General features: G+C 39.6%; 1 protein-coding gene across 1 annotated transcript in view; it reads right to left on the bottom strand.

The window, feature by feature from the left end:
- Positions 1-2,043: 2,043 nt before the first annotated feature.
- The window catches only part of TEK (TEK receptor tyrosine kinase), a gene marked incomplete at both ends in the record, with an annotated part of 43,715 nt that continues 22,893 nt past the window's right edge, over positions 2,044-22,865 (bottom strand). The window contains 20 exons of the mRNA XM_080362275.1: positions 2,044-2,118; positions 2,228-2,327; positions 2,799-2,895; positions 3,992-4,032; positions 4,636-4,706; positions 5,528-5,641; positions 6,767-6,957; positions 7,304-7,414; positions 8,430-8,640; positions 9,922-10,079; positions 10,569-10,868; positions 12,133-12,426; positions 13,214-13,348; positions 14,172-14,333; positions 14,747-14,888; positions 15,165-15,319; positions 16,379-16,507; positions 17,241-17,381; positions 18,991-19,122; positions 21,362-21,514. Coding sequence (XP_080218401.1) covers positions 2,044-2,118; positions 2,228-2,327; positions 2,799-2,895; positions 3,992-4,032; positions 4,636-4,706; positions 5,528-5,641; positions 6,767-6,957; positions 7,304-7,414; positions 8,430-8,640; positions 9,922-10,079; positions 10,569-10,868; positions 12,133-12,426; positions 13,214-13,348; positions 14,172-14,333; positions 14,747-14,888; positions 15,165-15,319; positions 16,379-16,507; positions 17,241-17,381; positions 18,991-19,122; positions 21,362-21,514 — 2,912 coding nt within the window. The remainder of the gene's footprint in view (positions 2,119-2,227; positions 2,328-2,798; positions 2,896-3,991; positions 4,033-4,635; positions 4,707-5,527; positions 5,642-6,766; positions 6,958-7,303; positions 7,415-8,429; positions 8,641-9,921; positions 10,080-10,568; positions 10,869-12,132; positions 12,427-13,213; positions 13,349-14,171; positions 14,334-14,746; positions 14,889-15,164; positions 15,320-16,378; positions 16,508-17,240; positions 17,382-18,990; positions 19,123-21,361; positions 21,515-22,865) is intronic.

Here is a 22,865-nt window from a genome sequence, read left to right as displayed (position 1 = left end):
ATACAAATTGAGTAATCCCCATGTATATCCCCATTAATTGTAAACATGTGTTTTACAATATGCATTAGGTTGGTGCAAAAGGAATTGCGGTTTTTGCATTGTTGAAAATTGCTGTTTGATATTGCAATACATTCTTAAGTAAATGTGGTTATGTTATACATCATTTTAATGTGCTTTTCTTGCTTTATTTTTTTTTGCTAATGACTTATTACTTGCTGTTTATTTTATATTTATCTTAGATTATGGAAATGATGTTAGACAAAAGCACATTTGAGCAATTTTCTTATTAGAGTTCAAAATGGGTAATAAAGCAGCAGAGACAAACTGGTAACATCCAAAACACACTTGGCCCAGGAATTGCTAATGGACATACAGTGCAGTGGTGGGTCAAGAAGTTTCACAAAGGAGATGAGGAGTGTAGTGTCTGGCCGTCGGAAGTTGACAATGAAAATTGAGAGCAATCGTCAAAGCTGATCCTCTTACAAATACACAAGAAGTTGTTGAAGAACTCAGCGTCAACCATTCTACGGTCATTCAGCATTTGAAGCAAATTGGAAAGGTGAAAAAAAGCTCGATAAGCGGATGCCTCATGAGCTGATCGACAATAAAGAAAAATGTGACTTTTAAGTGTCATCTTTTCTTATTCTACGCAACAACAGTGTACCACTTCTTAACCAGATTGTGACATGCAACGAAAAATGGATTTTATACAACAAATGGCGATCACCAGCTCGATGGTTGGACCAACAGAACCTCCAAAGCACTTCCCAAAGCCAAACTTGTGCCAATAAAAGGTCGTGGTCACTGGTGGTCTGCTGCCAGTCTGATCCACTACAGCTTTCTGAATCCCAGTGAAACCATTCCATCTGAGAAGGATGCTCAGCAAATCAATGAGATGCACTGAAAACTGCAAAGCCTGCAGCCAGTGTTGGTCAACAGAAAGGGCCCAGCTCTTCTCTATGACAATGCCAGACTGCACATTGCACAGCCAATGCTTCCAAAGTTAAACAAATTGGGCTACAAAGTTTTACCTCATGGACCTTATTCACCCAACGTCTCACCAACTGACTGCCACTTCTTCAAGCATCTGAACAACTTTTTGCAGGGAAAATACTTCTACAACCAGCAGGATGCACAAAATGCTTTCCAAGAGCCCATTGGATCCCAAAGATCTATATGCTATAGGAAGAAACAAACTTATTTCTCATTGGCAAAAATGTATTGAATGTGATGGTTCCTGCTTTGATTAATAAAGGTATGTTCGAGCCTAGTTATAATGATTTAAAATGTGGAGTCCAAAACTGCAATTACTTTTGCACCAACCTAACAGTATGTTCCTCAGTCCTAGGCTTCGTGATAATTGCTGTAAGGCTGCCTTCGATAGCATGAAACACTTCAAAACATAGGCGTAGTTTGCATATAGGCAGACATTGACTGTTAAACTGGACAATTAAAGAGCAATAGCATGCCTTATATTTTACAAGTGTCAATAGAATTTTTGAACAGATTGTTTCTACTAGCTCACTTTAACATTCACATAGAACTCTTACTTAATATTTACTTATCTTTGGAGAGCATACTGGATTGACATCTGCTTCCAACTCCCATTGTTGCATTAGGATTAGCATTTTTCTTTGAACCACAATGAAACCTCCATGAAATACTGCTATAATATACCAATTCTGCTATCAGTAGCTCTTGTTAAGTGTCAAAAATATCTTAAGATGGCAATACCTAATGCATTACAACAATTGCATGTATACACTGTATCTACATGACTGGGAAAAAAGAAAACCCTGCATATGAAGCAGCATATTTCATGACTTCGGTCTGTTTCTACTCTGAATAGTATATACACTTTGACAGCCTGTGGAGGCAGAGGTTACTGTGTGATATACACATATCTGTAGCAAAACAGTATGACTATGCTATGTACAGTTAGAGCTATACACAGTTCCACACAGCACATCACATTTTGGGCTCCAGCAGATTGAGTTTTGCTTCTCTTCAATGCATCGTTGGTTACTGAAGGTTTCGCCTGTTTTAAGCAGCTTCTTCAGCAGAGCAATCAATGCCTGCATAAGTAAACTTCTCGTACAGGGTAGTATTCACATAGGTCTGGGAAGGAAATAAACAGAGAGTGTGATGGAGGGTGCATTACCTTGAGAATCCTAAATGGTACTGATATTACTCATGGCCTAATTCTTTTAGAGGGATTTGTTCTTACCTTTCTTTCTTCTAACATCCTGTTCAGTGACACCAGTATCTGAGCAAACGATGGTCTTTCGTATGGTTTCTCTCTCCAGCACTGTCTCATTAGGTCATACCTTTAAAAATCAAGCATTTGATAGTTTAGATACATAAGTTAAAGCTACAAATTCATGTTTATTGGAAGACTGTGCACACCCCATTTTTCAAAGGAAAATGGATTTACACATAGCTGGAGTTACATTTTTCACAGCTGATTGCTGTTTGAGTAGGTTTTTTTTCTCTGGAATAATCAAAAAGGTGTCCTTGAGCTAAAGCCCAGCCATGGTGTATAAAGAACAGGATATGCTGCAGGAGCAGAGAGCTGGGAAAAGGTTCATGGCATATAATGTGTATTTGGTAGGAAAGGACTTAAGTAATTATTTCCACTTGTACATCCTTTAAAAAAATTATATTTTCTTAATGTAGTTTCTCTGTTTCCCTGAAAGAAAAAAAAAGGGCCTGGATTATTGGTTTCTTGTAGACATGATATATTTCCTATAGCAGATGTGTTATTCTGTTTCGTTCTTTTTACCAAGGCAGTTACTTACACTTCATCATCACAGTTGAGAGGCTTTTCCAGTCTGTACCCTTGAGGCAGTTTTTCATAGAGTTCTGCACAGGTCATTCCACAATACGGTGTTCCACCTAAAGCAGCATTTAACCATTGACATCAACACAATGGTTTTTTAATTAAGTTTCATTTCATAGTAGAAGAGAAAAAGAAGACTATCTTAGTAACAGGTAAATTAGGCCAATGTTAGGGAATATTTTGCAGCTACGTTTTTGTTGGTAATGTTCCCCATACTGCTTAACGCATAGCATCGAAGAGAAAAATAAAAGCTAGCATAAACTTTTATAATCTGTGGTGCTGGCCTACATTTCTCTACAACTCTAAGGACCTGCAACTCATTGTGTTTGAGCTGGTTTTGCAATACCCTTGATGGCAATAGGCAAGACATTCCTTCATTAGCATGGTATTAAGAAGATCATGGAGCTACTACTGTTAAGCTGGTTTTGCCCCTTTTTGCAGATGTTTGGTTGCTTAGACTCTTGGTTTTCCACACTGTGGTGTGTTAGTTCCCACCTGTACCTAGCACAAAACCATTTAGTAAGGAAATCTGGTAAGAAATTAGAGAGCAGTCAGTCATGGCGAGTCACACAATGTGCACCTCCGTCAGTGTGCATCTCTTGGCCAGCAGGCCATGGGGCACACTCCGAGGCAAATCATACAGGCCATGTAACATGGTCATTTTGAATGTTTTGAGGCCATATCACATACATCATGAATGGACTTGTGTGCAGAAATCAATTCTAAATTTTATTTGAAGATTAATATTCAAAACTTTTGAGAATACTTGGAGTAGATGTTTGCCCCTGCCCCCAATAGCCATTAAAATATGTCTTGATTTAAAACTCAGGAAGGCTAAGGAAAAGCCATCCGTCAAACTCAAAACATTGAATTAGAGCTATAAATCACGTGATATACTGGATTTTATATTTACATAGGGCATAGGTTTTACAGTGCAATGAAAACATGGTCGTTATGTTTTTCTCATTTAGAATGATACCTGAAATAAGAATGTGACAATTACATTTCCAAGCATACTGAAGAAAAATAAAATTTAGTAGAATGAAACAGGAAAAATAGAAATGTGTTGGAATGGAATAAATTTTTAACAGACGGAGCTGGCTTGGCTCAGATTGGTTTATTTGTGCAGTACAAAATTCAGATGATACTTACCTAAACTAACGATTTCCCATAATAGGACACCATAGGACCATCTGCAACAGAGGAATATTATGGAGTGCAACAAGAATGCAGTAAGATTTCATATTTTAAAATGGTAGATAGTTTTGCTAGTATTCAGAGAACACGGAGAAGTGTGACTAATTATTTTATATTTTTAAATTGTTTTTTGTGTATCAATAGAGAATGTAGAATCAGAAAGCAGGAGTGAGATCTTTAGCAAAATTTATTCCCTCTGAGTCCATCAACCAGAGTCTTCTACTAGACTGTGAGATCTCAGAAAACAGCACTATTGCAGAATTGCTTTTCCAAATATCACTTCCAGTTTCCTGACTAAAATACTGAGCTCCTCAGGGTCTCCCAAGTATGCGTTAGATTTATGATTTCAAATGAGGAAAATTGTTAAAGTAGTAGACTAAATCCAATTAGCTTGTGAATGCAGAGTTGGTTCAGATGCTGATGATTCAATAAAGTAACTTTTTTGTTGTGTTTCTTATTTTTGCTTCCATTGCTCACTCACGTAGACATGACTACTGATTTTTTTGAGCTGAGTGGATGTCCCACCCTAGCTGTCAAATTTTCCTTGAAATTGAAAAATATTTCTTTATTACAGAAGGACCACTTGAAAACATACTTACACATCACTGTTTGTGGTGTATACACTGTAATTCAAAGACTCGATTGCCATCCATCGCACTGGAAGCCGACCCTGGAAATTATTTCATGAAAGTTTATTTGCTGGTGGTTGGAATAGCAGTATTGCAATTCACACCCCAACAATTTTTCTGTGTGTTACCTTTAATGAAAACTGACTTTAAGCAAGTAAGCTTAATCAAGTCAATAAACTTATTTCTTTAACTTGTGCATTTACTTCTCAAAGGGACAGTTTACACATCAACCAACGTGAAGAGAAAATGGAAATAATTCCTGAGTAATATCTTATGATGCCTCTAACCAATGCTGTTCCCTTGACCACCCAGTGTTAGTCCTGGTCTGTGACTACATGATGCTTATTACACATCTTCCAGATCTTCCAGAGCATCAGCCCTGACATGCCTCTGTGGTTACTAACTTGCTAGCTTTGGCCTCATTCAACAGAATCAGACCAGCTTGCCTCAGCTGGACAAGTTTTGGCATGAAAATAGTATTTTCATAGCTGCACAGATCCAGCCACATGCACATATCCACTTCATACATCATAAGTATATTATATGGTTTATATAAAATGTTTTTACTAATCTTCTAACTGGCTGCAATATTGATTATTTTACTGCCATCCATATTTATAGAAATAATTTTGAATCACGCTGTATATTACATTATAAACATGGTATACAACTGATTAACATGTAATATATGTATATGAATAAACACAATATAGATATTTATACATGTTAATACATAACATTTAAATATTCACTCCTGCAGTACCTGAGTCTGCATTTTTGTTCATATGACACAACACAGAGTAAGAAACAAGGAAACAAAAAATGAGGAAAACAGACTCTATCAGTTTCTTTTGATCCTTACCATGGTCTTCTTAACATAAACTTCTTGACCTCTTGATAAGCCAAAGTCAGCTATTTTTGCAACATAGTTTTCTCCTACCAAGATGTTTCTTGCTGCTAAATCTCGATGAATAAACTAAAATTAAAAAAAAAAAAAGAAGAAAAAAGAAAAAAGGTAGTCACCACAGTATCTGTGAGCTTTCCATGTATTATCTTAGTACTATATTGAAAATTGCAAACATTCAGAATAAGAACAAAACTCAAAACAAATGGCTTGGTATGCCACTACCAAGCATTATCTGAAGATGAAAGCAGTTAGTTACAGTGTTCTTTGTAAGTGGTAATGCCTTTTCCTTGATTGCCCATGACCATAGCATTTGATAGCATTGTGGTTTCACCCAAGCTAGCCATACAAGCAAGAAAGCCACTCAGTCACTCCTTCCTCGCCCCCAAAATAGAGAAGAGAATTGAAAGGGAAGGGAGAAACTTTGATTGAGATAAACACAGTTTAATAAAATCACAAAATACTAATACACTACTAGTAAATATATATAAAACACAATATAAAAGTTACTCAGTGCAGTTCCTCACGAATTCCATCCACAACGAGCAGCCAGTCGCAGGAAATAGCACCTGGTCCCAACAGCTGATCGCAGGGATAGAAAAGAGGAAAAAGGCAGAAAGGCCCAGAGGCCTCTGCAAAACAGCAGGATGGCAAAAGGCCAAACTAACAAAAGTCCCAAACAGAATTCCCCTGATCAGGTGTCTTAGAGTGAAGAGAAGAGCCAGAGAATACACGACAGAGAAAACACTGGAAGATCACAACTCTCCTTAAATATGAAGCCTGGCACTAATGGGATGGAATACTCTTATTGATCAGTCTGGATGTCAGTCAAGCTCTGCCCCATCCATGCCCCACTTCCTCGCTGCCTCACACCTGTGGGCAGAGCGCTCAGAATGTCCTTGGCTCTCAGACCAGAGCAACTGAAAACATTAACTCTGTTATCTTCTTGTTCTCAAACTAAATACAAATAATGACCATGCTAGCTATGAAAAAGAAAGGTTTCTAACTGCATTAAGAAAATTAACTTGTTTCTAGTCAAACCAGCACAGATAGGGCTAAGTGAACACAACAAAATAAAACTCATACAGTAGGTACTATAGAAACTAAAATCAAAACCTTAATTTGATTTCATTAAAAGACACTGTCCCTGACAATTGAATTGGTTTGCTTTCAGTGGGTAGATAATTGAGGACCGACCTGTTTCTGGCTCAAGTAGTCCATCCCTCTAGCAACATCTGCTGCAAAATGCAGAAGCTGCTGAGAGGAAAGTGTAGATGCAGTACTGTTGGCAATAGCAAATGCTGGGTCTGTCTCTAGCACTCTGCTTTTCCGAAGGAAGTCCAGTAGATTTCCATGGGGGGCATATTCAATAGCAAGGTAAAGATATCCTAAGGGAACATCACATAGTGAGCATATCACAAGGTAGAAGATAGTCAGTATTCGGACAGTTACATTGCTTTGGGTAAAAAAGAAATAAATGTAAACCAGACTGCAGGGGAAATGTCATACACCATGATTCCTAGGTGCAGAGGAGAATTTAGAGCCACTGATGAACATAATTTCTGAAGTATTAATGTGGGCTTGTAGATCTGAAACAAAGTTTATTTGTCTTTTTAACAAATGTTACAGAAAGACCAGATTGTAAGATGGCATTTTTATGGGTTCTACGGGCTGTACAGTGTTTAAAAAAAACCAAAAAAAACCTATAGCGTATGTATTCAAGAGTTATCTTACCGCGATGTTCGCATGCTCCCAAAAGATTTATGATGTTGGGATGATGACCAAGTTTACAAAGAACTTCAAGTTCTCCAGCAAAGTCTCTGTGATCATCTTTGGAGGCATACTCTGAAAATCAAATGTGCATGCATTTATGTTTCCCTTCAAACGGAATTTATGACCATATTGTTGTTAATTACAAAGACTCTGGGCTGCGTGGGGCACTGCTGCTTCAGTCCCAATAGAAAGAGAAAAAACGCCGAGATATTTACTGAAAGAAAAGTAGGACTTTTCAATTTAAGGAAAAAAAAATAGAGAATCTAATGTCTGCAGCAGCCATTTGCAGAGAAGGAAAGCATCTTAATATAATAAGTCACTTCCCTTATTTTTTGAGACTGTAAAATGCCATACCAGATCATACAAAAACTGTCTGCCTGAAAATATTTCCATGTGTGTACTGTGCATTATTTCTGCCTGCGTACAGATTTGGGCTCTTTTTAAATGAACAGCACACTTAGGGGTGTTTCCCAATTTGTCCAGATAATGATCTAGTGAATTGCAGGAAAATATGTACATTATTGCGGTATTCTATGTATTATGGTTCTCTCTGGAACATGACAGTCATGCCCAAAGAGTACAAAGAAAATGAGTGATCCTCACAGTATGTGTGTGTATATATATATGTTTATGTATATATATATATATATGTTTATGTATATATATATATGCTTATGGATATATATATATATGCATAGATACAGTTGTCTCTGAATGGCTAAGATAAAGCAAGATGAGTGAATGCTGTTCCCCGAGGTATCTCTGTGCACCTTTCTCTATTAAATGCATCTTTTAACAGTTCCTACTTTGCAGGTGAACTTACACATGAAGTTCGTACTGACTTACAAATTGAAAATCACATAGTAGTTAATGAAGTTAACAATTAGAAATATAAATCAACCTAACTGTGCAGAAATACAGTCTTTGCCAGGGCACAAATATTGGCCTGGTGACGGCTGATACAATTTCACTAGCAACTTTAAATATTTTTAGCTTTAGGAGAGGTCTACTAAGCATTTCTTATGACAGAGAAACCATTGCAATAAACAACCAAGAAAAGTCTTTAGTGTCAGTGTCTCTTTACTACCTTTCATCCTTTTAATTGCAGCGTCCATGCGTAAGCCATCTTTCTTAATGCGTGCTTTCAGGACTTGCCCAAAGTTACCTTCGCCAATCACATCTTGAAATTTTATGTCATTCCACTCAAGAACTGGATAAATAGTGGGATCTGGGCTGTTTTTTGCTTTCCTGCTCAGGGTGAGAGTACCTGAGTTAAACTGCACAGCCGGCTCTTCCCTCTGTAAGAGTTAAGCAAACGTCATTAACTGTGATTTCCACTTTGCTGAGCAATGCTCCGATGATACTCCCCAAACATGCGTGTGCTCACTCATGTACACGTACACACAGAGCCTGATCCATCTCTTGCTTATGCAAGAGTGAGTGCAGGAGACAGTTACACCTACTTTAAACACTAGCTGCATCAGGCATTTCTGCCCAGATCCACAAAATTAATCAGGCTCCTAATATATGCATAAGTACCTATGTAGACCTAGGCCTCCAGAATAGTTTTATAACCATCCTGAAGATGAAACAGATGATGGGCAAAAATAATTTGGTAAAATGGATCTCAAAAACAGTTTTAAGTCTCAGGTTTGGGATTTATCTCACATTAGGCTTAACTAAATCCTGTATTGATCAGGCTCAGTAGGAAGACTGTGGAAAGAAGCAGCAAGGAAACAAAAGTGAGAGGAATGATCTTCCTCCATACTTGAGGAGACATCTCTATTTCAGTTACATGTTCCCATGAAATACTTCTGAGGAAGAAGTTTTGGGACAAGGAGCAGGAGCTATTCCGTGTGTCCTGGGGACTGATCATCTTTTTGTATCAGGCTCCTGTTTATGAAACAACCTGTTCATATCCATAAGGAGCAGCTCTTTAGCCCAGCTTCATTCTACTTCACTGATTCCCCTCTGAAGTTAGAGAACAGCACTGGCAAGCAGAGTGAAAAAGAGACTACAGCAGGTTGCAAATGTATTGATGTATAGAGAGAGACAGACATCTCTGTGATGTTACAACCTTCAGCAATTCCCAAACAGCCAGAACTATGATGCTGCCATTGACTGATCCCTGATGTACTGTCCACAAGTTGAAAAGCCATGATGGAGCAGTCACTGATGCTCAAAAGTGATGTAAAAAAAATATCCCAGTTTTCAAAATTGGGCACAACTTCATAGGGGTCGAACAAGCTCCTCCATTCTGTCTGGCTCGGTACTCATATACAGGTGTGAAGAGGCAGAAAAGTGAGAAGGATAAATGGTGTGCAACTTCGCTTGAGTCAGATTTTCTACCTCATAGCCTATAACTGTGATTACTTTAGCTCTGGGGTGACTAGGAGAGAAGATTTACAATAACAGTACTAATTGCACACATGAAGAGATGACAGCATTTGGGAAGGACAAGGAAAAGTACTTGGGGGAAAAAAAAAACAAAACCAAAACTAACCAACCAACCAACCAAACACAGGAAAAATGGGGCCAAAATTAATAACAACACTGATACAGGAAACCGGGAAACCCACCACAACATTTTGGAAAGCCTGAGCCATTCGGCGCTGGAAGTTGGCTCGCTTTAACTGCAGCATGATGAGAAAGGCTAGGAGAATTGTTATACAGGTCATCCCTGCAGAGCCAAGGATGGCAATAAGCAGCATTTTGCCTCCTTTTGATTCATATGGAGCTGTTGAGGAAGCACACAAAGAGTTCATTGTTATTTCCAGGTAATTCTGAAAAAGCCATTAACAATGTATAGCTAAATATTCCCGCCTTGTAAAATGCATTAAGACATGGTGATACAACCCTTTGTTTTCCAAAAATGTCACAGACACTGGATGTTCTGACTTTCAGACGTATGAGCACCTGCAGGTCCCACTGAATTCAGGCAGGGCAGAGCTGAGATCACATTCAGTGGTTTAATTAATTATTATACACAGCTACTTTAATTTATGAGATGTTGGGCAGTGGCTACATACAAATGGTGTATCTTGTCACTTCACCAATGCCATGCAGTGAACTGCGAATCAAATTTTGGTGATGGTGTGTTGTGTGTCAAAATGAAGAGCAAATTTAAACTAATATTAAAAAAAATAATATTATTATTTTGTCCTAGCTATCTAGTTTATACCACTGGCCCTGGTTTGTGCAAGTCCAGCATGCTGGAATAACCAACCTTTAGTTTCCGGAAGAGTCTTCAGTTCAAATGATGTGTTTGGGTTGCTCAAGCCAACGTTGTTCTTAGCGTTAATCTGAACCTGGTACACAGTGTTTGGCTCGAGGCCCTTGAGATGGTATTGAGTAATACTGGTGTTCTTTATGATAATATCGATGTGGTTGTACTCAGCCTTGCCATAAATTTTGTAGCTGATGTTGATCGAGGAGATGGAATGACCCTCAGCAGTTGTCCAGGAGATGACTGAGGATGTGTCTGTGGTGTTAGAAAACCTGACGTTGTACGGTGCAGGAGGGATTCCTGAGAACAAACACAAACACACACAAAGCATTGGAGTCTACATCCACCTCTTTCTCCTTCCTGCAGTGAGACAAGCACTTTTCTTTATGCTTTTGCTGTGCTAAACAGAAGCAGAATTTTGTCGATGAGCTATGGTAACTGAATGCAATAGTTTAATGAACTTGGTGTGCTTTCACCCATGTAGCAGTACTCCGTACTTCCAGCAGAGGATGGTGTGGCATTCACAATAATGCTGTCCTTGTCTAAAGATAGGAATATTCTGAGCTGTATGAAAGAACAACATAATTGTTTTCAAATTAATGCAGATAGGGTTAACTTCCTTCTGTACTGAATCACCATTTCCATGCAATTCGCAGGTCCTGTACTTTCATTGCTGCAGGGAGCAATTCCCTGTCAGCATACAGGCTGTTCGGAAGAAGGGAAATTGATAACAACGTGTCCACGAATTTCAACAGAAAACCACCATCAGGGGGGAGTGCTAGACTTGTGGACACACCCATGACTACTAAGCTAAGTACTTTTTCCTGGAAAACAGTACCCTTCTGTTTTTCTTAGTGCAGTTTGGCGTCAGAGTTCAGGGAACTGGAGTGTCCCATGACAGCCATTGAAACTCCTGTTAATACATGTAGGATCTCAGTGAGTGTCTCCTTACATCACCTGTAAGGAGGAATTAGGCCACCTTTCCACTGTGTGGCATGGGCAGTGGCAACCATCAGCCATTCAGACAGACATAGGTCATTCCTTATGTCATTATGGAAGGACACTACTCAGGTAATTTAAGGGCGGTCTCTGGTTGTCAGTGTAGCACACAACTACTCTTTGGTCACAAGGCTTTTACTCTGCATTGTACCTTCTCTTCCTTCTTTAACTACTATTTCTGTATCAACATAGCTGAATTGCAGGGTCTGAATGGTTTTTGCAGTAGGGAATACTGTGGATTCATCATTATGAGAAGAGGAAAAATGCTACATGTATCAAAAGCATGGATCACACTGAAATAAAGATGTGGATTCCCAAGCTTTTAGTTTTTTTCCTCCATTTCTTTTTAAACTCATTATTAGTTCCTGATAATTCCCAGCACACAAATTTCTTTAGACACTGAGCTATCTTCGTAATAATAGTAATAACAACCACAAGTGATCATAAGGAACTGAGTGTTACCAAAACAAAGGATGACATTTAACGTAGTAATTAGGTGACAGTCAGTCCAGTCACTGGGGGAAAGAGGAAGAACTAAACAGAAGGATGTGAATCAGCTACTTACTGTCACTGAAAGTCCATGCATACAGATAGTTGCTCCATTCTCCTTGGGACCTGGTGTTCACCCGTACCCTGCACATATATTGCTGTCTAGGCTCAAGATCGTTAATGATCAGGGTGGACATATTTCCTGGCACTTGAGTAATAACACTGCTCTCATCACCGTTGTCATTCACGCTCTTCCTTTCCACTTCAACACGAATGTCATCCTCTGTCCTCAGTGTTAAAGGATGCCATGACAAATTCAGTGATGTCGTACTTTTTGGAAAGAGAGTGAGACCTTCTGGTGGAGGAAGACCTTGGAAAAGCCACAGGGAGACAGGGAACAACATTTCATGTCTGGTATGGAAGCCAAAATAAAGGTACCAGTTATTCCTAATCAGTTGCCCTAGCCTTGGGTAACAAAGGGTAATCCTCCCTGATATACGACCCAGTTTGGCAGAAATTACATCTAAGAGGTGTTGATACTCCCCAATTACCTTATCAACAGCAGTTGTGTCAACAAAAAGGTCTCTTCCGTGAGCTGGTATTGCAGGTGCACTTTTTAGACACAAAGAGACAGCTTTTTTGCGCTCTTGTTAGATAGCTTCTGGTGTAATCCTCCTTTATTTCGTATGTGTCTATGTCTCTATTCAGTGTGATCTGTATCATCAGTGGTTTAAAAGATTTTCTGCTTTTTCAGACATCTTCATTTTTAAACTAAACTGATCTAATACTAAGAGGAAGGGCTGATGTGGTATTACGAGGAAAGACTGTCAGGAAAAAGAAGTGATTAAGTGATTTGTATCTCTAATTCTGCTGCAGAGCCAGCCAAAATATGTAAATTTTCCTTTCCCAGATTCTCCATCTGTAAATTGGGGAAAATAAAAGCTCTGTCTTTTTCTGGTTTCCTTCACCTCTGTGTTCCTCCCCACCCCCATTTGCCTTCTTTTTCTTTTTCTGAGATTATTTTGAAAGACTCTACAGAGTTTTCAGGTCCAGCCACATTTGCTCAAATGAAAGTGCTCTGGCAGAGATCAGAGAACAGATCACAGAGTAAAACAGCTGAAACAGCCCTTCTGTGAAAAGCCAAGACGACAGCTTACCAAGCGCAGCTGTTGTGAAGCTAGCCTGTGGTCCAGGGTGGCCTTCCCCACCTTCCCCTCGCCGGCTCAGCTGAACACAGAACTGATATTCTGTTTTTGGTTCCAGGTTGTCCAGTCGTTTGGTTGTGCCTTTTACTGACAACAAAAGGAGAAAGTAAAGCTATAGCCCATACTGAAAAATGTCAAGGAACAAAGCTTTGGAAAATTTTTCTGAAAGGTGAGGTACTCAGGCTCTTCTTTTGTTCTTGACTCATTAAGATAACACATTTAGAAGTATAAGATACCTTTTTTTTTCAGTTGAGATCCAACCCAGCCCAAAGATTGTTTCAATCTGTCCTTCCTTCAGGACAGAACAAGACTGGTTGTTTAGGCAATGCAAATTGCATATGCAGGTCTTGGGTTATCTTGAATTAGGAACAACAGATGTTTGTTACTTGTTAAGGTTCCTTTAATGTTTCACAGAATATTGTAGTCTTTGCATAAAATGTTTTAAAAGGCTGGAAGAGGTAATCAGCTCACAAGCAGGCTTCATTTTGCCCATACCATTCCTGATAAATATTTAGGTAAGAAATTTATCTAACCAAAGGGCACAATAGACAGAAAAGAACATTTTAGATGCTCCAGAACATCTCCATACCACTCACTGCTTTCAAACACCTGCTATTTACACGGGAGTTTTCAACAGCTGGGCCCAGCACTGAGTACTCTTTACTTTAAGGAAGGAGATGTAACTATTTGGTTACTGAAAACTGGATATACACTTTTGACTACTGTTGGTGTACCACATCGACATTAACATTATACATAGCAATATACAAAGACTCACATACCCCGTAATAAATGATTTAGGCTCTATGCACTGTAGAGTCTTTGGAGCCTAGTCAAGAACAGACATCACATTATGTTTCAGCATGTAGCTGAAGTTTGCGTTTAAGGGAATTAAAGAACATCCACCTACCTTCCACAGACATCCAGGACTGATAACGTTTTGCTGGCTTGTACAGGAGTTTTGTTGACACAACAGGTCCATCTCCAAGATGTAACTCAGCATTGATATCAATTATGAGAAAATTATGTCCACTGTCTGTCAGCCTTGGGGCATACTGTGGCACAGGAGGAACTGAGCAAGAATGCAAGTATTAAACCAGCCTTTTAGTTCTCTGTGTCAGAAAAATTCTGGTGTCTTACTAGATCTACAGGAAAACGGGAAATGTTCTTCAAATCTTTTACAAATTAGACATGGGTTTCTACTCTAAAGCTGACAGTTTAGATCTTGAAAACAAAAGCAAAAACAAACAAACCAAAACCAAAAAAAAAAAGTAAGTTTTCTTCTAATCATTACCATCACACTAATTTTTTCAACGGATATAAGTAGTATGTTGTCTATAAAGGGATCTGTTAATATCCTGCCTGAAGATATTTATTCAGACACTTTTCTGCAGTGCAGAGAACAGAAAACTCTGCCATGTTAGATTATAAAGCTGCCCTTAAAAGTACAGAGGCAAAGACATTTGAAGAGATTCACACTTTTACCTTTGACTGTAACTTGAAATGGTTTTTCCGCCATTCCTGCTACTGTCTGCACACTGCAGACCCAGGTTCCTGTGTCACGGGGCTGGACTCGATTAATTGTAAACATGGCTTCAGAGCGATTACTGGTAACAGCTAGGGCAGGCTGAAATGACAAAAGACATACAGGGCCTGAAAAATGTGGGCATTTAGGAACATTCCCATTATACTTTCTCACAGTTTAGCAACTCATCTAGAGTTTAGCAATATCAATAGAAAGGATCTACAGTGGTTGGTTCCATAATTTCATATGTGTTCACAAGTTCAGGAGGTATCTCAGCATATCAAAATTTCACATTATGCTTGTAAACCACAGTGTGCATTAACTACAAAGTCAATATAAACATCAGAAATAATAGGGAGCAATTAATCAGGACTCAACCTTTAGGACAGTTCCGTCTTGCTTCAAAAGTTTAAATTCTTCAGATTTAGGAAGTGGCATCCCAGTTGCTATACAGAAGGGCTTGAACTCGACGCCAGAATTGAGTTCTACAGGATCTAGTAAGTTTTCTATCTGAGGTGAAAGATCTGCTGAACCTACAGAAGATATACAGGACTTTAATTTCAGCCTTCAAACAGCACTTTGAAAAGGCAGCACCAAAACAGGTTTAGGTGCACAATGAGCATAAACAGCACAGGTGCCTGGTTCTCCCTTCATTCATGTGGCCATATGCAAGGATCATGCTTACCAAAGTCAGCACTGTTACATTTGTGGAAATATGTCAGAAGGAACAAGTTCTGTTACCACTCTTCTTTCTTTCCTCCTCCCTTCTCCTCTCTTTCGCATTGACATTCTATGCACAGACAGGCTAGCTATGGTAAAATCATGCACGCATTTCTTACTGTCTGTGCAGTACCTATTTGCCCTGCATTTTGACTGTCTATAAAACCAGTCAGATTACAACAGCATAGTTTGGCTGGTTGGATCACAGTCTTATTTCTCTTCTTCTTTTTGTGCTTGTCAAGCTTTCAAGCTTTTATAAGTTAACAGTGGATTTGTCAGTTTATTTATCAAGCAGAAATAATAGATAATATATAGATAATAATATAAAATACCGTGTGTGAACCTTGCCTGAATCCAAAGAGATTCTGAATGAGGTATGTTCTGCTTTGCAAGCTTAACTTTCTCTCAGAGAGACAGAGCTGTCTTAAACTCTGGGGTGGTCTTTGTGTCTCAGTCATCAATTTCAGATCATGAGGCAGATGCTACAGGAGTGTATACAAACGAATAAGAGGAAGATAATGGTAAAGTACCATGAACCTACCCAAAACTGATTATGCAGGTAGGATGTGCAGCTTCTGTCATTAACTGATACTAAAGCCGTTGCCAAATCCTGTGGAGTAAGCTTTGAAAATCTACCTCTAATGAAAACAAAAGCAGATAAAATGGTAGCATACCAGCCTGCTAAATGCAGCATATTGGGCAGAGGCTTAAAAACACTGTATTGCAATAAGGATGTATAGAAATGCCTGGACCCCTGCAACGTAATTGACAGAGCAAGGATACCAACCCGGGGTGGTACTGGTGTACCAGCACGAAGATCTGTTTCAGTTACACTGGGAAAAGCCATTTACTACCGTGTTACCTTGCTTTACCTTCTTTTTCACATTGCAGACCATGCCATCCAAGGGAGCAGATGCAGCCTTTAAATCTGTCGCATATCCCTCGATTGTGACAATTACATTTGAGTTTGCAATCTGACCCATAAAAACCAGGTTTGCATTCTGCAAGTACATACATTTCCAGTTAGTGTAAAGGTACTAAAAAATGTCTTGCATTAGTTTTCAATCTCATGCATCAATTCTCTGGTTGGGTTTACTTGCCTCAGTTGTGTTGAGTTTGATACATTATGTATTAGCACTAAATCACCCACAGAGCATCCTGAGAACACACTAATGTCGAACACATGGAGTACATTTATATCTGTGGCTGTGGTTTGTAGGCTAGATATCAATGTGGAAGCTTCTTCAGTCTCCGATGTTTTTTTCACTTACACTATGGTAGTGTCTGAAAACTTCATCAGAGTTATGTCACCACTGAACAGGATGGCACATATTCATAGAGGAAGATGTGCTTCATGTCCCAAAGAGGTTGCAGTCGGATTGAAATTAATAAGGCTGATTATGCTCAGTATTGCTCAACAATGTATATATGTTTGGCACCAAATTGCTCAGTGTGACTTGTAGAAATACAGCAGTACTGTATCTGTTAGAGAATTTTTAAAGTCTCAGTAGAATGTCAATTAATTTTGCAGAATAATTTGAATAGTTTTCTATTTTAATATCTCCTTCTTCTGAAAAGCCAACATGGTCCACTGAGATGGTTAAATATTATTATCTTTCTTTTACAGAATGTAAAAAAATCCTGTCTTTTACTGTTCTTTGTTAGTTTCTTTCTATGTTTCCTATGTGCAGCACACCAAGGACTCTCCACCACTCCTCATATTTTTTACTGTACCTTTATCACACTCCAGTCCCATCCATCCTGTGGCACAAGAACAACCATATGGATCTGGTAGACAGAACATATAGTTTCTGCAGCCATAGTTTTCCTTACAGCTCTCTTCACATGTTTTGCCAAATGTATTGGCTCCACAAGCTATTGAATGGAGAGAAGGAAAGAAGACCCAACAGCATTAAGTCTACAAAAGAACTGATGCTTCTAATGGTACACCTTTAGTCAACAGAAAACATGAATTAAAATTTAAAATAGCATTTTTATCATTCAGATATTAGATCTATTAATACCTGAAGCAACTTAAGCCATGGCTGCACTAATGGTTGAGTTCAGGCAGCAGAAACAAACTTAACTTTCTCCTGTGTGAGGATTCATCAGCAAAGCAATAGTATGAATTCAGGCTGGGGGTGAAGGGGTTGAGAGCAGCCCTGCAGAAAAGGACTTGAGGGTACTGATGGATGAAAGATTGGACATGAGCCGGCAATGTGAGCTTGCAGCCCAGAAGGCCAATTGTATCTTGGGCTGCATCAAAAGCAGCGTGGCCAGCAGGTCAAGGGAGGTGATTCTGCTCCTCTGCTCCGCTTTGGTGAGACCCCACCTGGAGTCCTGTGTCCAGCTCTGGAGCCCTCAGTATAGGACAGACATTGACCTGTTGCATAGGGGCCAGAGGAGGCCACAAAAATGATCAGAGGGATGGAACAGCTCTCCTTTGAGAACAAACTGAGAGAGCTGGACCTTACTGTGGCCTTTCAAGGGCCTATAAGGAAGATGTGGACAGACTTTTTCACAGGGCCTGTTGCAATAGGACAAGGGGTGATGCTTTTAAACTAAAGGAGGGGAGATTCAGGAAGAAATTTTTTTACAATGAGGGTAATTAAACACTGGCCCAGGTTGCCCAGAGAGGGGTGTTAGATGCCCCATCCCTGGAGACATTCAAGGCCAGGCTGGATGGGGCTCTGAGCAATCTGATCTAGTTGAAGATGTCCCTACTCATTGCACAGGACTGGACTAGATGACTTTTTAAGGTCCCTTCCAACCCAAACCATTCCACATTCTGTGATTGTTTCGGATATGGGGGGACAAAGCTTCAGCAACAAATGCTCTTTATAAGCCTTTGTAAAATAAGATGTGCTAACAATGCCATGAAAAGGAAATATTCTTAGAGGTCATTGCAAATGAAACTGCCAAGTGCAAGGTTTTGTTTTTCTGATACGATCAGTGATACATCAGGGTGGTTCAGATATCAACTGTTACAATAGCTTAGCTCTAGTATTTCTAACACATGGCTTCATTTCCCAGTGCCAATGTATCCTTAAGATCTCATATTCTGTCATGTCTTTAAAAGTCATAATCTTAAGGCACACTGAACTTCAGGGACAACCCAGGCTGCAAGGGACCACAAAACATCATCTGGTCCAGCCTTTCATGGGAAAGGGAGCCAAGATGAGATTATCTAGCACACTGTCCAAGTGCATATTGATCAAGAAGGGTTGGAAACATTCATCTTCCCTGCAAATATGATCTCTACTAGGAGAAGAGAGGGAGAAGTTAAATCACAACTGCAAGAACAGCCTTACTAATGCAGGGTTCATGTCACCCAACATTGTCCTCTCTGCAACACCAGCTGTAAATGCTATAGCTATGAAGAGTAAAACAAGGTTACTCCATTTGATGCTTCCCTCAATAATCTGCCAACTTCTGCTACTGAGAACAAATTAATAAGCAACCTGTGAAAATAATATTTGCTTACCTTTCTCACATGTTTTTCCCATAAAACCTGGAGGGCAGATGCATTCCCCAGTATCTTCATGACAAATGCCATTGTTCATGCAGGAAGGGCAGTGGGAACTACAGGAAGGGCCCCATTTCTGAGCTTCACATCCTTTTGTGCAATAATATTATTACATATTTTTTTGTCTTCTTATTCAGTAACCAGTCAAGTAGTAAAATTCTTCTTAGTTAAGACAAACAGTAAAAAACATACAAATACAATCCATATGGAGCCCCCCAAAACCACAGCTGACTGACCTGATGTAAGGAATCACTTTTTATTGTGGAAGTGCCCCTATTTCTGGAGCAGAGCTGTTGCATTTTATGCAGTAATACTGTGTAACATTTTGAAGGAAGGAACTGAAAAAGTCTTGCTTTTTTGAAACTAGACATAGGTGGTTTTGTTGTTGTTGTTTTGGTTTGTTTTTTGGTATTTATTTTTGGTTTTTTGTTTTGTTTTGTTTGTTTATTTGGAAGAGTAAATTTGGAAGTTGACGAAGATGTTCTATTTGATACTTCTGTTCTCGCTGCAGGGATCCTAGACTTACAAAAGGTCCAGGCTTCACATGGACGTGACTGTACTGGTAGTAAGCCAGCAGGATCAAGCCTGGCATCACTGGTATTGTACCAGCATTTGTCAAGTCATGATCTTTTCCTGTAAAAATCTTTTTCTTGAAAGTTCACTAGATGGAGTTAACATCTGTTGTATGTTCATCGTCTTTACTCGGTCTTTCTAACATGGATTAATCAACTGGTGATCTGTTTCTGGAATAAATGGACTAAGAGTAGTTGGTTGGTTTAATGCCTGTCATGATTTCCTTTCCTGCTTTGTAATTTAAAAAGGTACTACTACCATTAATCCTGCCAGTGAGAGTCTTGATTCTGATTTAACAGAAGCAGACCTGAAGCTCTAAACAAGTATATATGACTTCATAATGCAAATGCCTAATCTGTCCATACAAGATGCAAAATTCTCTGAGCTGCTTTTGACATCAGTGTGAGCTAAGAAGACTCAATAATTTTCAGTATTTGATTTATGACAATGATGTCTCTTACATCACAGAAACTGACTTTCGCTATTTTCTCTAGTGTAAAGCTAGGACTGAGAAGGTAATAAACTGTAAAGTCCTGAGGCAGGCTCACTAAAACTGGGTAATCCAAGTTTGAATGGGCTTTTTCAGATTTCAGCAAGCATTTAATGAATTAACATGGTACTTGGAGCTCTATCTCTTCCTTATTCAGGAATGAAATCCTTATACATGGATACTTTAAAAAAAGCTTTGCTAAAAGTCATCAGTCTGTGTCTATAATGTTAACTGAAAGAAAGACAGGACATGTGTTTGAGCAGTGGTATGTAATCATCCATTCTCTCTCTTGTTAGTGTGCTCTCCAACACTCCCCATGACTGTGCCCCAGGAGTTTTCCCACTATGCAGGGCTGGAAAGAGAAATGCCTATTTCAAGGCAAGGGGCAGAATTTACAGGTAAGTCTTCTGCTGTGCAGCTTGGCACCAGAGCAGAGAACAGATCTTGGACCATTTCATTTAGTAAGGTGGCAATAGATTCAAAATCCAAATTTGGTGCATTAAATTTATTCATTTGCAACTCCTGGCCGTATCCTGTGGATGTTAGTGAGTAAAATGTATTACCATCAAAAATATTTTCTCCATAATATAGGATATTTGAACAGCTGTTTACTTTTACATATCAGTTTTATGTTTCTATCCAGTTTAACAGAATATAATTTTCTTTATATCTGATGAAAATGGACATAGCAGCATGAGCTACAAGATGTGTAGAACACCCAGTGGAAAATATCCACCTGCTTTGTAAACTGGCCCTGTCATCCACTGGGAGCTGAACTTTAACAGCTAACTAAGGCTAGGGTAGCTTGTGAAATTACAATAAGGTATACTAAAGATGAGAAGACTTAGAACAAACGAGGTTGGGATATAGCCCACTATAAAAAACAAAGGCATTTGAAAATTCCTATTTTGTGCTCAGGCTCACATCTCATAATCACAGGAGACACAGTGCCACCTTCCTCATTCATATTTACTTAGTGTTTGAAAAGCTGAGATGCTGAGAAAAAAGCCAGCTCTCCTACCAATAGCTAAGATGAACTGAACCTAAATCTGCTGGTTTGTGCCTTTTTCCCCCCGCCCCTCTCAGCTGCTTAAATCCGTATCAGCTGGTACCAAAGATCCTTGGGAAAAAATGTCTTCTGACACAATCTGATGGCAGTTTATGCCAAGAAAGACTTTGGGCCTTATTTGGGCACAGTATAAGTTTCATTTCAGATTCACTATGACTTTAAACAATTAATCATTGGCACATATTAATGGAACTTACGTCTTACAATAAGCCTTGTGTAAGCAGAAGTAAAGAGGTTTCCTCCTATATATCTGGCAGAGTAAACCCCTGCGTCCTGTGGTTGAACTTGAGGATAGGAGACTTGCAGCTCCCCTGGCACTTCATGCCTGGGCACAGAGTGGATGAAGGAACCTGAGGAAGGAGCACAGGGATACAAGAGAGAGAACCCATTCAGCCTCTACAGACAGAAGTGTTTCCATTGGTTACTGAGGAAGGACAGCTGGGATGCAGCAGAGTCTATTAGTTATGAACTCACTGACAGCTCTGTAGCTATACCAGTTTTTGATAATTGGAGAGATACAAGTGAAAAAGAAAGCTAGATCTTGAGGAGATTTAGTAGACAAATGGGACAAACAACTTTGAGTTCAGCATTGTTTTAGAGGAACGTTGCTAAGAGTCCAGTGGTTAAAAGTGTGCATTTTGTTTCTTGGTCTGTCCTGAAGTGAGGGGTAACCATCTGTGAGGAGTCTAGTATGACTGGAAGATGTCAAATATCAAACACCAGACAGGTCCTATCAGAGTAGCACAAAGATCTACTGAGTAGACCAAAGCAGGAAGAACACAGCACAGCTTTATCTTTTCTTCTCACACTTAACATGTTTCAGTCTCTTCTATTTTTTTCACCAAGGGAGCTTATCTATGTTATTCTAGGTTTGCTGTAGTTGGTCATACATGCTTGCTAAGTAAGGCAATAGCATTTAGTCTTCTGCCATTCCTCTGGATCACCAAGTAACAACATTTGAACATTGGCTTCTGCCAAAGAGAAGCTGCATCCAGTGGACTTCAAGATCCCTGGGAGTCCTCCCACTCCAGGCTGCTAGAGCAAGGCTGCTGCAGTCAGATAGTGCCAGGTGCAGCCAGCTGTCACTGGAACATACACGCACGTGCTCTCACACATCGTGCCAACAGTGCCAGTCACCGACAGACACACAGACCAGACCTGTGCCTTTACAGGTACTGCATGTGCACGCAGGACTCACATACACAGGAACAAGTCAGGCTTGCTGCCAGATCTAATACACTCACACAGCTAAAACTGGGTCTTAGCTGGCCTGAATCTACAGTCTCTCTGATATCCGAGTCTCAGACCTCTTATCCTACTCACTGGTTAGACTGGCTTGAAGTTCACTAGTGTCACACAGGCGAACCCACATGTACATGCACACACAAATGCGTCCCTGCCGTAACTGGCCTTAGACACTTACACACGTAGTCTCGCCGACTGCTGGCCCCAGACATACAAGCCCCCTTGAACACTGACATGTGTTTCCAGTTACTAGGAGTCAGACATGTTGGGCCTTCTAGTCTTGCCTGAAGGTCACTAGCAGATTTTACATATGCATACCAGGTAGAGAGCATACCTCATACCAGGCACAGAGCACACTTATGTCGAAGAATAATTAGCAGTAGAGTTTAATAAGATCAACTGTAGTGCAGAGCTTGGCCAGACTAGTGGCACCTCTCACCTGCTTCCCACTCCATT

The sequence above is a fragment of the Nesoenas mayeri genome, assembly GCF_963082525.1.
Source record: "Nesoenas mayeri genome assembly, chromosome: Z".
Classification (NCBI taxonomy): domain Eukaryota; kingdom Metazoa; phylum Chordata; class Aves; order Columbiformes; family Columbidae; genus Nesoenas; species Nesoenas mayeri.
Note: the sequence above shows the minus strand (reverse complement) of the source record. Positions and strands in the feature narration are given on the sequence as shown.